At 29.1% G+C, this 15,288-nt stretch overlaps 1 protein-coding gene and 1 pseudogene across 3 annotated transcripts; one reads left to right on the top strand and one right to left on the bottom strand.

The window, feature by feature from the left end:
* Positions 1-1,238: 1,238 nt before the first annotated feature.
* On the bottom strand, positions 1,239-5,073 carry LOC114941283 (COP9 signalosome complex subunit 4-like; annotated as a pseudogene). Its single transcript, XR_014925688.1, has 8 exons — positions 4,874-5,073; positions 4,726-4,805; positions 3,918-4,036; positions 3,666-3,802; positions 3,476-3,590; positions 3,207-3,395; positions 2,210-2,585; positions 1,239-1,803 (listed from the first exon to the last, which is right to left on the bottom strand). The product of XR_014925688.1 is annotated as a COP9 signalosome complex subunit 4-like (transcript).
* A 376-nt stretch (positions 5,074-5,449) lies between these two features.
* Positions 5,450-15,075, top strand: LOC114941295 (uncharacterized). 2 transcript variants are annotated; one of them, XM_029316228.2, is made up of 3 exons: positions 5,450-5,741; positions 14,212-14,366; positions 14,978-15,075. In XM_029316228.2, the coding sequence occupies exons 1-3, from the start codon at positions 5,630-5,632 to the stop codon at positions 15,026-15,028; spliced, it is 318 nt and encodes a 105-aa protein (XP_029172061.2). In that variant the 5' UTR covers positions 5,450-5,629; the 3' UTR covers positions 15,029-15,075. The 2 variants fall into 2 exon arrangements, 1 of the variants encoding a protein (XP_029172061.2); XR_014925690.1 differs by lacking the exon at positions 5,450-5,741 and adding an exon at positions 5,997-6,374.
* Positions 15,076-15,288: the final 213 nt, after the last annotated feature.

Here is a 15,288-nt window from a genome sequence, read left to right as displayed (position 1 = left end):
ATATATATATATATTGAATATAATATATATTAAAAATTATTATATATATATCTATATATATATATATATATATATATTAAAGTAAATTAATATATATAATATTAAATATATATTAAATATCGTTCATGGTATTCTATTCTGTATAACTAATAAAAGGAAATTCAATTATTTCTTTAAAGCCACATATTTTAGTTATAACTTTTTATGATGGAGCAATTATAGGTTCTCTTATATATATATATATATATATATATTACTTTATAACAAAACAATTATAGATTTCAGATATTTTTCCTTATTTTTACTCGTACATACTGGCATGGTTTAGAAAATTCGGTAATAAACTCTGTACATATAAAATTTTGGTTTTCTCTAATACATGTTCATATATAATCATAATATATTGACAATATTATTCTTTTATATATTTTTCGAATTAAATAATATAGAGTATTGATTTATTCATCAATACTATAAATTTAAAAGATGTAATAAAAAGTGTCTAGTAATATCTTATATCATTTCAGCAAAGTATCAATTATTTATCATTACAAAGTATGACTTTTATCTTTTGATAGAGATAGTATCAGATTTTAGAATGCACAACATGTATATTTGTATGCAATTACACCCCAATAGTATTAACACAGTATGATTGATGGTAAATGTATATGCATTTTTTTATTTAGTACTGTCACTTATATAAACATATACGATGCCTTCTAATTCATATAAATAATAATGCAATTATATATGTATACATGTACAGATTATAATTGTGAAAAATTATTCAGGTCAGTCTCCTATTGCAAGAAAGAAACAGTTTCCTTGTTTCTTGTGTATAAAGGGGAATACTGCCAGTTTAATTACGATGTTTGCCTTAGATATTATTCCTTCTTATAAGATTGTTCTATCACACATGTGATAAGGAATGATCATATATTCAAAAGACACAATAACCGTATAGTTACTTGTAATTCCACTGCTTTATTTTATATAGGGAATAATATTTATGAAATAGAAATAGAAATAGATATATATATATATATATATATATATATATATATATATATATGTGTAGTTTTTCCTCTCAACAATTATTTATTATAAATTATTTGTGTGTTTAGTAAAGAACATTGTACGAAATGTAAATGTGATTTATTTACAAGAATTTACATTATTTTTTTATCATATACAATGATTTTATTTGAGTTGACTGAAACAAGTAATTTTTTTAAAACGTTTCCTTTAAATAAACTTACATTTATTTGTGTTATGATAAATTTTATTGATCTTTTATTAGTTCCATTTTTAATAATAAGTGTTAACGAAATACTAGAACCTGATATTGTAAAGTTTTAAGAATGTAAAGTTTTAATATGCGTTTAAGATATCTTAAACATATATTTACTTATTAATCCTTTAAAAAACAATGTGGATATACTTCTGAAAAATTTAACGAAAGATGTTATATTATAGAAAATAAATACAATGAACAACGTGCATATCGGACAATATTTGCGTTTGAAGAATGAGCTATTAATTATAAATGATTATTATTTTGGCTCTGATTCTCTGTTATAGAATTAATATACAATTATTATTATAAATGAAATTCTCTTACTCTCGCGCGACGATAATGATTCTTCCGTATTAAAGAAAATCTATATTAATGCACCATCTGATCGTCCATTGCTTTCGCGATCCATTCCGGTTCGGTTTGAGCTATCTTTTCGATTATTTGATTTACTTGGTAACACAGCGATTGTATTTGCTTGTCCCACGTCGGTAAGGTTTCGCGCGCTGTGTAGAAAAAAAGAAATGAGAGAGATGATGTGAGACTTTTCAGGCTCCTGGCTTCTCGCCAAGCATATTGGAATTGTGACGTCAGAAGCGAGAAAATACACTAAAAATTCTTAGATACCATTTCGAAATATCTTTTCATTAAAATGGCTTATAATTTTTAATATATATTTAATATATATATATATATATATATATATATATATAAAATTGTATTTTATATGTATATAAAATTTAACATATTAAATATTTATGTATTAATATATACATATATATATATATATATATATTTAAAAATGGCATCTAAGAATTTTCAGTGCTTTCTCGTCTCTGACGTATCATAATCTAACATGCGGCAAAGAGTCAGGAGCTTTAATATCTAGAAAAGGTTCAGCAGACAACTCACTTTCAAAATGTACTATAGAATCTATCTGATCGATATATCCATTCATTCTGCTTTCGGTGATCATTTGGCTGGCGATCTTTTCCGCTTTAGTGGGTGGGATATCCAACAATGCGCCCAATTCTTCGAACGAAATGTTGTTATACAATTTACTAGCTGATAACAAGTTATGCTCAATGACGGCACGATCGAGTATGGTGGAGCCTAATCCATCGATGGTGCATGCTTTCTGATGAGGTTGCAATAACGCTTCGAATTCTTGCAATTCCGAACGCCGAATGATACGATCCAGATACATTTCTCAAGGATCGAATAAGCCGGAAGTTGCTGGCAACGTTCGTCCTTGAATAGGGTGCCAACATTCGACTTCTCTGTTGTCCTGTAATATAAGAATGATGTAAACAAGAGTTTGGGAAAAATATTAAATATTTTATTTAATAAATAAATAAAAAGTTAATAACTTTAACTTAGTTTAATTTAAAATAAATTACTTTTTAATTTTAACTAATTATTTTTAAAACTTAAACTTATTAACTTTTTTTCTAAGTTAAATATTTTGTCATTTTTGAATTACATTATTTTTTCTATAAAATCTTAAATATTGGACAATTTTCAATAATGATTAAATTTTAATAAAAGCATCATTTTTTATGATGTACATCAATTCTTAGTATAATGAAATAAATAAAGATACTATTAGTTTTTATCTTTTTCATAATTGTAGTTAGAAAGAAAAAAATACATTCATATATATAGAAAAATCAAATTAATAAATAAAATATTAAATTTAAAATTTTTTAATTGACATTCTAATTTAATGTTTTTAAAAATTAACTTTTAATTTAATTTAATCTTAACTCAACTTTTAAATAAGTTAGTTTTTCATTGATGCAACTTTTAACACAATTAATTTAATTTTGTCATTAATTTTAAATTTAACTTTTAATTTAATAAAATAATTAATTTACTCAACTCTGATTAATTTTAATGAATCACTCACCTGCAGAAGCTAATACTGTGCAAATTAATGCGTTTCTAAGAGCAGTCATGCGTTCGTCTTCATGAATAATAGATCTATATGACAATTCATTGTATCTTTGAGCAGCTTCTATAAACTTTCTTCTATAATCTAGTACTCTTGCATAGCAGACTTTATAATAGATTTGTAGTTGTTCATTTTTTAGACTCGGCCTACAAACAATACAGAAAGAATGAGATAATTATCACGCTTGTAAGTAAATTTACAAAAAAAAAAAACAAAAGAAATTACCTGCAAAAGTGACGCTCGGTTGATAAACGCTTCAGCTTGAACTGGATCATCATCTTCTAATATAATCTAGCAATTTTAAGATAAGTCTCGAGTTTGTAATCAATGGTATATTGCCTGAAACGAATTAATTTCATCAATGTGATAAATATGTATAAATATTTGTAGATCTTAATTGATAAATGTCATTACTTTTGTCCTGTTTCCAATGGTATACCGACTAAAACGTTTGCAGCTTCTCGCCAATTCTGATTACGTTCATAAATATCAGCTAAGTGTTGTCTTATACTAGCTACTTGTTCTTCGAAGGAAATTACACGTGGCTGAACCTGCATACATGTAAAAGATTTTAATTAAGGGAGAGAAATATGTTTTCTATATAATATTTAAATTATATATTTATTTTCTTATCATTTTATTACCAATAGAATAATAATGACTTACCTTATCTAATGTGTAATGTGAAACAGCTTTTGATATCTCATCAGGTAAAAATAATAAACGGCTGCTAACATCAGTCAGAACTTGCCTCGAAATCACCAAGCTCACATTTTCATTCACAACTAGAATAAAAATTTATCTATACATGTTTTTCTAATTTTGGAATATATACATAAAAATAATGTCAAATATTTGCATCGTAATGTCGAATTAAATAGTTGAGATTTTCGTAGTAGTTTTATATATATATATATATATATATGTTAGAGAGAAAACTGATTACATATAACACAAAAATGTTAATTTAATGTCAAATTATCATGATGAGTAACTCAATATGTTATTACAACTCTATTACAGATAGAGATAATTATGTGGAATAGCTAATAAGTCATTAATTTCAATAAAATTGTATATAAATGTATTTTAGCAACGGTAACTGTATAGATATGTATATTTGGGAAAAATGTGTGAAAACATGTGACTACAAACGTTGCCTGAATGCTATAAAAAAATAATTAAAATGATTGAATTTTAACAACAAATTAATTATTAACAATTATTAATCCTGTCATTTTCGTATTTAATTCAAACTACATAATACTGTCAAAATCGATGAGATAATAATAGCTATTCCGCATCTCTAGAGACACATGTGCACACATAAAATATCTCCTAGAAAATTGTAAAAATCTTTTTATAACCTATCTATGATAATTGAGATCAAAAGAATTTTTGTCGAGGAGAAGGCGTCACAATCGTTCCCAGGATTTTTTCAAGACACACTAGTAGTAGAATAAAAATAACATACTTGCTTCGATAAACGTCTTCAGGGCATCGACTAGTTCTTCGCCGGAAGACAACAATATCATGTCCAAAGTTGAACGATACCTAAACAGAAGAATTAAGTTGATTCGCGAACGAGGGAGAATCGATTTGCGATTTTCTACGAAACTTACTTCTCGGCCTGATCTTTGTGTGAACCGCCGGAATGCGCCAGATTTGTGAGTTGTTGACGTACGGAAGCCACTGTCACCACCATCTTTCTTCGCGATGATTTTACTTTTAATATCGCTCCGTCTGTTGCACTACACGCGGGTTATATACACCGTCCTACTACGTGCTGACATTTATGCCAGTTTTACGTCGAAAGAAACTTCAGGATCGCGTTCGGAAATCCGTCTGTCAAAATGCGAAACTCGACCGACCAATCGGAGACCGAGGATCTCTTCGTTCTGATTGGTCGAGCGCTTCACCCTGAATATAGTGTCCCTTGAAATAGAAATATTTTTAAAAAGTAAAAATTTATATTTATATTATTATTATTTATATTTATATTATTATTATTATTATTTATATTTATATTTTTGATTTATATTATATAAATATAAATAATAATAATATATAAATAATAATAATAATAATATAAATATTCAAGGAACACTAGCTGAATACATTTTTGAACACAATCTAACATTCGCGTGACGTCACAGCTCCGGCTCGGGCCCGCCGAAAGTTCGCGCGCGCAAGTTTACGAGGCCGGATCGCGGGAATTATCGTCGCGCTTTCGACGCGAAATTTTCCGAGTTTTTCCGCGTCGTCGATCGCATTTCAAGCGGGCGTTTACGTGTTTCTGCTCGTACTCTCGCATCGTCGTGTCGGAGTATCATTCCGCGAACTAGGCTCGTAATTTTCGCGAAAATCGCAGGTCGAGTATGACAAAGGTCGCGTCGCCATTGTTATATATTTCTCAATTGTGGAACATCGGCGATTCCGAGTGCGTCGTGGAGGAAGTCGCCCTCGTAATTCGGAGAATAGTCGAAAAATGTGAGTTAAATTAATTATTTTATTATTTATTTTGTTGAAGCAATTTTAATAAATCATATACATTATATATGTATAATTTTAATTAATTATTACAATCAATAATTTCAAATAATATATTAAATATATACATATAAACAATATATAGAAAAAAAATCTCAGAATATTAATAACATATGTCATAAATATATTATAATAAATATATTTTTCGTCTGCGTCAAACAAATAAATTGCATAGATGCAAAGCACCATGTATTTTCGCAGCACATTTAGTGTCGGACAATCGACGCGAGATGGCGCGTCGAATACGATTCTTGCGAGATGCCAGATCTTCAGTATGGCGAATTTAATGGGCCTGTTCAGTCTGTGATGATCGCGCAACAGGTGTTATGTGTCATTATTGGTTTTCTCCTCTTTTTTGTGTGCATATTTCGGGTGTCGATAAGTAGCCGCGCGTTATCTGTCGATAGTAAAGTACGCGTGTGTCCTATGTTTCGCGTGCTTTGACTTATCTCGAATCTCGAGTCGATGTATCTCAAAGGTGGAGCAGGTTGGGCACACGTGGGCGCTCCGTTGTCAAGATTTTTCTTCCGGGTCTCGTCGCGGGAGAAAGTGCCGTGATTGTACACTGCGCAGGTGAGTGCGTTATCATTTTTGGTGTATATAAAGCGAGATCCGAACCGAATTCCGGATTTAAAAGTCGCGAGAGTCGCGTGAGAAAACCGAGACTTTTCTGGTCTTAATTATACTAATCGGCAAAGGAAATTAAAATGTACAAAATATTTAGAATATTAAGTGTATAAATATAAAAGAAAGAAAACTGATTTCTTAAATTTGTAACATCAAATAATATAACAGTAATAATTAAATATAAATTTAACATATATAAGATAGGCAATAAGAGCCAAATCGCGGATGACAGTGCGTTATTCTAAACGAAACTAAATTTTTTCGTTAGAATTAAATACCTGTGCACAAGGCACCAAATTTTTACTTGGACACGGCCAAGATATAAAATTGGAATAATCTCTACAAGAGATTTTTAATTCCATGTATCCCCTATTCCCCCTAAAGAATTAAAGTGCGAGAGAAAAATATAGATCCGAAAGTCGCAGAATCGGGAATCGAACCCGAGACCTTTCGCTTGCCGGGCGACTGCTCTTCCAACTGAGCTATTCAGATCCTTTCGATTCTATACTTTTCTCTGTTATATATATTAATGTTGGTAAATAAACGCCTTTAAGCCAGCGTGTATAAATTAAGAGTTTAACTAGGCTCTGTAATATATAAATATAAATTTAACATATATAAGATAGGCAATAAGAGCCAAATCGCGGATGACAGTACGTTATTCTAAACGAAACTAAATTTTTTCGTTAGAATTAAATACCTGTGCACAAGGCACCAAATTTTTACTTGGACACGGCCAAGATATAAAATTGGAATAATCTCTACAAGAGATTTTTAATTCCATGTATCCCCTATTCCCCCTAAAGAATTAAAGTGCGAGAGAAAAATATAGATCCGAAAGTCGCAGAATCGGGAATCGAACCCGAGACCTTTCGCTTGCCGGGCGACTGCTCTTCCAACTGAGGTATTTAATTCTAACGAAAAAATTTAGTTTCGTTTAGAATAACGCACTGTCATCCGCGATTTGGCTCTTATTGCCTATCTTATATATGTTAAATTTATATTTATATATTACAGAGCCTAGTTAAACTCTTAATTTATACACGCTGGCTTAAAGGCGTTTATTTACCAACATTAATATATATAACAGAGAAAAGTATAGAATCGAAAGGATCTGAATAGCTCAGTTGGAAGAGCAGTCGCCCGGCAAGCGAAAGGTCTCGGGTTCGATTCCCGATTCTGCGACTTTCGGATCTATATTTTTCTCTCGCACTTTAATTCTTTAGGGGGAATAGGGGATACATGGAATTAAAAATCTCTTGTAGAGATTATTCCAATTTTATATCTTGGCCGTGTCCAAGTAAAAATTTGGTGCCTTGTGCACAGGTATTTAATTCTAACGAAAAAATTTAGTTTCGTTTAGAATAACGCACTGTCATCCGCGATTTGGCTCTTATTGCCTATCTTATATATGTTAAATTTATATTTATATATTACAGAGCCTAGTTAAACTCTTAATTTATACACGCTGGCTTAAAGGCGTTTATTTACCAACATTAATATATATAACAGAGAAAAGTATAGAATCGAAAGGATCTGAATAGCTCAGTTGGAAGAGCAGTCGCCCGGCAAGCGAAAGGTCTCGGGTTCGATTCCCGATTCTGCGACTTTCGGATCTATATTTTTCTCTCGCACTTTAATTCTTTAGGGGGAATAGGGGATACATGGAATTAAAAATCTCTTGTAGAGATTATTCCAATTTTATATCTTGGCCGTGTCCAAGTAAAAATTTGGTGCCTTGTGCACAGGTATTTAATTCTAACGAAAAAATTTAGTTTCGTTTAGAATAACGCACTGTCATCCGCGATTTGGCTCTTATTGCCTATCTTATATATGTTAAATTTATATTTATATATTACAGAGCCTAGTTAAACTCTTAATTTATACACGCTGGCTTAAAGGCGTTTATTTACCAACATTAATATATATAACAGAGAAAAGTATAGAATCGAAAGGATCTGAATAGCTCAGTTGGAAGAGCAGTCGCCCGGCAAGCGAAAGGTCTCGGGTTCGATTCCCGATTCTGCGACTTTCGGATCTATATTTTTCTCTCGCACTTTAATTCTTTAGGGGGAATAGGGGATACATGGAATTAAAAATCTCTTGTAGAGATTATTCCAATTTTATATCTTGGCCGTGTCCAAGTAAAAATTTGGTGCCTTGTGCACAGGTATTTAATTCTAACGAAAAATTATTTAGTTTCGTTAGGATAACGCATTGTCATCCGCGATTTGGCTCTTGTTGCCCGTCTTATACGTTAAATTTATATTTATATTACAGAGCCTTGTTAAAACTCTCATATTTGATACACGCTGGCTTAAAAAATGCGTTTGTTTACCAAGATTAATATATATAACAGTGAAAAGTATAGAATCGAAAGGATCTGAATAGCTCAGCTGGAAAAGCAGTCGCCCGGCAAGCGAAAGGTCTCGGGTTCGATTCCCGATTCAGCGATTTTCGGATCTATATTTTTCTCTTGCATTCATTTATTTATTTTCCGTAGGGGGGTTAAAAGGGGTATTGAAATTAAATCTCAAAATATGAGATTATTTCATATTTAAAATCTTGGCCGTGTCCAAGTAAAAATTTGGTGCCTTGTGCACCGGTATTTAATTCTAACGAAAAATTATTTTAGTTTCGTTAGGATAACGCATTGTCATCCGCGATTTGGCTCTTGTTGCCCGTCTTATACGTTAAATTTATATTTATATTACAGAGCCTTGTTAAAACTCTCATATTTGATACACGCTGGCTTAAAAAATGCGTTTGTTTACCAAGATTAATATATATAACAGAGAAAAGTATAGAATCGAAAGGATCTGAATAGCTTAGCTGGAAGAGCAGTCGCCCGGCAAGCGAAAGGTCTCGGGTTCGATTCCCGATTCAGCGATTTTCGGATCTATATTTTTCTCTTGCATTCATTTATTTATTTTCCGTAGGGGGGTTAAAAGGGGTATTAAAATTAAATCTCAAAATATAAGATTATTTTATATTTAAAATCTTGGCCGTGTCCAAGTAAAAATTTGGTGCCTTGTGCACCGGTATTTAATTCTAACGAAAAATTATTTAGTTTCGTTAGGATAACGCATTGTCATCCGCGATTTGGCTCTTGTTGCCCGTCTTATACGTTAAATTTATATTTATATTACAGAGCCTTGTTAAAACTCTCATATTTGATACACGCTGGCTTAAAAAATGCGTTTGTTTACCAAGATTAATATATATAACAGAGAAAAGTATAGAATCGAAAGGATCTGAATAGCTCAGCTGGAAGAGCAGTCGCCCGGCAAGCGAAAGGTCTCGGGTTCGATTCCCGATTCAGCGATTTTCGGATCTATATTTTTCTCTTGCATTCATTTATTTATTTTCCGTAGGGGGGTTAAAAGGGGTATTGAAATTAAATCTCAAAATATGAGATTATTTCATATTTAAAATCTTGGCCGTGTCCAAGTAAAAATTTGGTGCCTTGTGCACCGGTATTTAATTCTAACGAAAAATTATTTAGTTTCGTTAGGATAACGCATTGTCATCCGCGATTTGGCTCTTGTTGCCCGTCTTATACGTTAAATTTATATTTATATTACAGAGCCTTGTTAAAACTCTCATATTTGATACACGCTGGCTTAAAAAATGCGTTTGTTTACCAAGATTAATATATATAACAGAGAAAAGTATAGAATCGAAAGGATCTGAATAGCTCAGCTGGAAGAGCAGTCGCCCGGCAAGCGAAAGGTCTCGGGTTCGATTCCCGATTCAGCGATTTTCGGATCTATATTTTTCTCTTGCATTCATTTATTTATTTTCCGTAGGGGGGTTAAAAGGGGTATTGAAATTAAATCTCAAAATATGAGATTATTTCATATTTAAAATCTTGGCCGTGTCCAAGTAAAAATTTGGTGCCTTGTGCACCGGTATTTAATTCTAACGAAAAATTATTTAGTTTCGTTAGGATAACGCATTGTCATCCGCGATTTGGCTCTTGTTGCCCGTCTTATACGTTAAATTTATATTTATATTACAGAGCCTTGTTAAAACTCTCATATTTGATACACGCTGGCTTAAAAAATGCGTTTGTTTACCAAGATTAATATATATAACAGAGAAAAGTATAGAATCGAAAGGATCTGAATAGCTCAGCTGGAAGAGCAGTCGCCCGGCAAGCGAAAGGTCTCGGGTTCGATTCCCGATTCAGCGATTTTCGGATCTATATTTTTCTCTTGCATTCATTTATTTATTTTCCGTAGGGGGGTTAAAAGGGGTATTGAAATTAAATCTCAAAATATGAGATTATTTCATATTTAAAATCTTGGCCGTGTCCAAGTAAAAATTTGGTGCCTTGTGCACCGGTATTTAATTCTAACGAAAAATTATTTAGTTTCGTTAGGATAACGCATTGTCATCCGCGATTTGGCTCTTGTTGCCCGTCTTATACGTTAAATTTATATTTATATTACAGAGCCTTGTTAAAACTCTCATATTTGATACACGCTGGCTTAAAAAATGCGTTTGTTTACCAAGATTAATATATATAACAGAGAAAAGTATAGAATCGAAAGGATCTGAATAGCTCAGCTGGAAGAGCAGTCGCCCGGCAAGCGAAAGGTCTCGGGTTCGATTCCCGATTCAGCGATTTTCGGATCTATATTTTTCTCTTGCATTCATTTATTTATTTTCCGTAGGGGGGTTAAAAGGGGTATTGAAATTAAATCTCAAAATATGAGATTATTTCATATTTAAAATCTTGGCCGTGTCCAAGTAAAAATTTGGTGCCTTGTGCACCGGTATTTAATTCTAACGAAAAATTATTTAGTTTCGTTAGGATAACGCATTGTCATCCGCGATTTGGCTCTTGTTGCCCGTCTTATACGTTAAAAAGTATTAAATATGTGAATAGAAATCAAAGTTTAAAGTATTTTATGTAAAAAATAAAAATTTTATATAACTGATGACATTATATGTATATATTGCAGGCAATAAAAACGATTCAAAATAATTAAAATTTTTTATTGCAGAAAAAAGTGCATACAATATATTTTAAGATAATTGTTTTTCTCAATATAAAGAAAATGATAAACAATCAAACTCTTCTGTTAATCAATAAATATATGCGCATTAAAAAGCAACCCTTCTTTGCATAATAATTTTTTCAACAGGCACGTGTAGAGATCTGTGCTTTTTTTAAACTTTTTTTTATAAAAAATATAATTGATGTCGGAAAAGATTGATTTAAAATTTATCAAAAAATATTAAAGATTAAATATGAAATATATTGAAAATTTCAAGGAAATCTTTAAGTGAAATATCTTATATTAGATTAACTAGTATAAGATAAATCATTTTTTATCATGATGAACCGAAACACCTTGGCTTCCAGAAAGATTATCCTTTTGTGACGTGACCGATTCATCTTTCGCGATATGTAGTTTCTAAGAAATGTGTATCACTACTTGCAGCAACATACAGCTTCTTTCAACGCATTTTTATGCGTATTTAATTGCGGTTTAAAATATAGTAATTATTTTATTATTCCATATAAAAAATACAATTATTTTTATATATTACATTAGATATTAAGTATGTATTTTTATAAATTATATTTTAATTTTAATTTTTATATTAATAGCTTTAATATAAAAGATTTAATGTAATTAAAAATGTACATACATTTACTTATTTATATAATACATGCACACACGTATGTATATACATATAAATATATGTCCATTTTTTAAAATAAATTAAATCTATATATTGAAGCTATTAATATATAAATTAAAAAATTAAAATAATTTATAAAAATACATAATATATAATTCGTAATAATATTATTTAATAAATTTGAATGTACGTATGTAATGCCAATAATAGATAAATTAATAATATTTAATAATATTTTATGCATAATTGATGAAGAACCTTTTTTAATAATTTGATAGTGATTGATCATCTAGATTGGCATTATAATATAATGTCTACTTCATTCGTGTTTAGTATATAAGAAAATTATTATATGCATTATGCTTATAGTCATACAAGATTGAATTATGTGTGTATGTGTGAAAAATTTTATTTGCGAATTATTATTGAGTAAATTTTAATTAATTAAATAATCAAAAGATGCAAATTACAAAAGTGAATGTTTCGATCCATATTAGCAAAGAAATCGTTCTCGTTCCTGGGTATTATGAAAACATCAAATCTACTTACGCATTTGATGTCTGTACCGCTAGAAGACATTCTACGTGATGTCATTCTACGTGATGAAAGAAAAGAATAAATGTTTTTAACATAGTATTTCGACAATTATGATCTTGACGTACACAAGAACTTGTTCCTCGATATACATATACATATATTATCAAGATCGAATTTCTCAATAAAAAAGTTTTCTATAATAATTAAATGTTTAATACAAATTTTTTCGTAAATAAAATTTTTAGCTAGGATTTTTTAAAAATTAAATATTAAATTAGAGGAATTAAAGAACATAGACACTTATATATATTTAATTAAAAAATAATAATTATGTAATAAAAAATAATAATTGTTATAAAATATAGAATATCAATTTTTTATTATTTTTAATTTATACACATATTATTTATCCTCTTTCTATTTCACGCATAATATGATTTTTTTAAATTAAACTCGATCATTAGAATATTTTTAATTCTTTCGATATATTTTGGTGATATATTTTATTGTACCTATATTTTTTAAAATAATTTTTTAAAATAAATAATTTATATTACAATATTCTTATTGTAATATAAATTATTTATTTTAAAAAATTGTCAAAATGCATAAATAATATAATTTTTTAGCGGATTTATTTGTTTTTAGAGGATGCTAATAGAAAGAAAATCAATACAGATAGACATTTATACCTGAGTAAGACAAGTATTATCTTTGATCATTGATCCGAGTCGTTAGCACTTTAGTTGGTCATGTAAATATTTTGTTACTATCAGCCGCGTAATGTGAGATAAGACAATGTGTCGACATTACAGAGACATTGTATCAAAATAAGATTAAGGATGTTATTTATACAGTAATCAAGTCATGTAAATGTTTTTATATACTTTTTTATACATGTGAAAAATAGTACATAAACATTCTTAAATATTATTTTTATATATTAATAAATTTTAATAAAAAATATAATAATTTTAATTAAAAAATACATTAATTATATTAGGTAATGATTATAATAAAATTAAACAAAAATATTTAATGTTGTATATATTTTTAATTATTTAATATTAATTATATTTAATCATAATATTTATAATTTATAAATTATTTGTTTGGTAATTATTATAAATAAATCATATTAATTTTCAAATATATTATAGTTGATAGAATTCTGAATCACATCCATTTTGAATCACTGAAGACTCTTTTACGTGTGTGTGTAAATAATTTATCATAATACTTTATACATTCGATTAACATTTTTGACAGTTATCAGTTGATTTCTGTCAAAAATATTAATCTATTTTTAATCAGCTGATTTCCGTCAAAAAATATTAATAAAGCGTTACTTTGCTAATTAAATTTTAAAATAATAATGTTGCTTAATGGAAAATCATAAATAATTGAAAGTTTTGGCTTTACTTTCAATAGTGTTCTGGAGTTCTTGATAGTTTAAATTTTAAACAAAATAGTTCTGGCGATTAAATAAAAAAATGTTTAATTAATTTTAACTTACATATTTAAACTGTGTATGTTATAATATAAACTAAGATTATTCTAATATATGTATGCATTTTATTTGTTACAGGTAACATTGCGATTCACGCGTCGTGTTGGGAGTGCTGTGTAAAGTGCCGGACGATCGTAATTATTCGTTTTCGCGAGTGTCGTGAGTGCAACGAAGGACCAAGAGAGGAGGAGAAGGCCCAGGGAGGCATCGGGCGACAGTGGGGCAACTGTGAGGTATGCAAATTATAAATATTTTTTTCTAAACTGTATTGTTTGTTTTGATTGTTTCCAGACATTCTGTACACACACACACACACACACGCAATGTTTGCTGTTATCTACAAAAATGTATATAAATGATTATCTTGATAAAACTTTGGCGTTATCTTATCTTTATATAGAAATAAAAATATGTATTATCTATATTTGTACTTTAGATGAAAAAAAGTATTAAGTATCTTTATTAAATTATCTAGAGTAATTTTCAGATAATTTTGGTTTAGAATCATAACACATAAAAATACTTAAATAGTAGAACTTACGCAGTAAGCGATAAAAATTTATAAATAAAAATATGAATACATATATTTTTATATTCCTTTTTTAATTTACATTCTTTTATATCTGTGTTCACATAAGCAGTTTAAAAATTATTATTTAGAATCTAGAAAAGTATCTAGATAAATCGCCATATAATTTTATCTTTTATCTATATTTAAAACAAAATCATCTTTATTTTATTTAAAATGAATTTACATATTTTTATTTCATCTTTATCTAGCTAATTTTAAAATCATCTAAGCACTACACTATGTATATACATAATTTGAATATTTTGTTTTCAGATCAATATGCTGTGCATTACAATTCCGCTATTGCATCGTATCGGTGAGTGAAAAATTGTTTATTTTATAATATTTCTGTAGTGGTATAGAGTGTGTGAAGCGTCTTATTTTGTGGAACTCACAAATAATTAAGAGTTCTTCCTTTTAAAAATTTAAAAGATTAACTAAAACTAAATAAAGACTATCAAATCTCTTACTTAAACATATCGAAGTAAAATGCCACTCGATTTTCGACAATTCTGCTTATTACGAAATAATTCTGGTATTGAAGCATTCTGAATATTTACATTTTTTGTTTCCAAAGAGCTCAG

The sequence above is a fragment of the Nylanderia fulva genome, unplaced genomic scaffold (genome assembly GCF_048542155.1).
Source record: "Nylanderia fulva isolate GAGA-0341 unplaced genomic scaffold, ASM4854215v1 Scaffold497, whole genome shotgun sequence".
Taxonomy (NCBI): Eukaryota; Metazoa; Arthropoda; class Insecta; order Hymenoptera; family Formicidae; genus Nylanderia; species Nylanderia fulva.
This window is presented reverse-complemented; position numbering and strand designations above follow the sequence as displayed.

Bases quoted from the DNA above. Each gene is read 5' to 3' on its own strand.
- LOC114941295 (XM_029316228.2), top strand. From the start codon at position 5,630: ATGACAAAGGTCGCGTCGCCATTGTTATATATTTCTCAATTGTGGAAC. The intron at 5,742-14,211 runs GTGAGTTAAATT...TATTTGTTACAG, and splicing joins TCGGAGAATAGTCGAAAAAT to GTAACATTGCGATTCACGCG. The intron at 14,367-14,977 runs GTATGCAAATTA...TTTTGTTTTCAG, and splicing joins GACAGTGGGGCAACTGTGAG to ATCAATATGCTGTGCATTAC.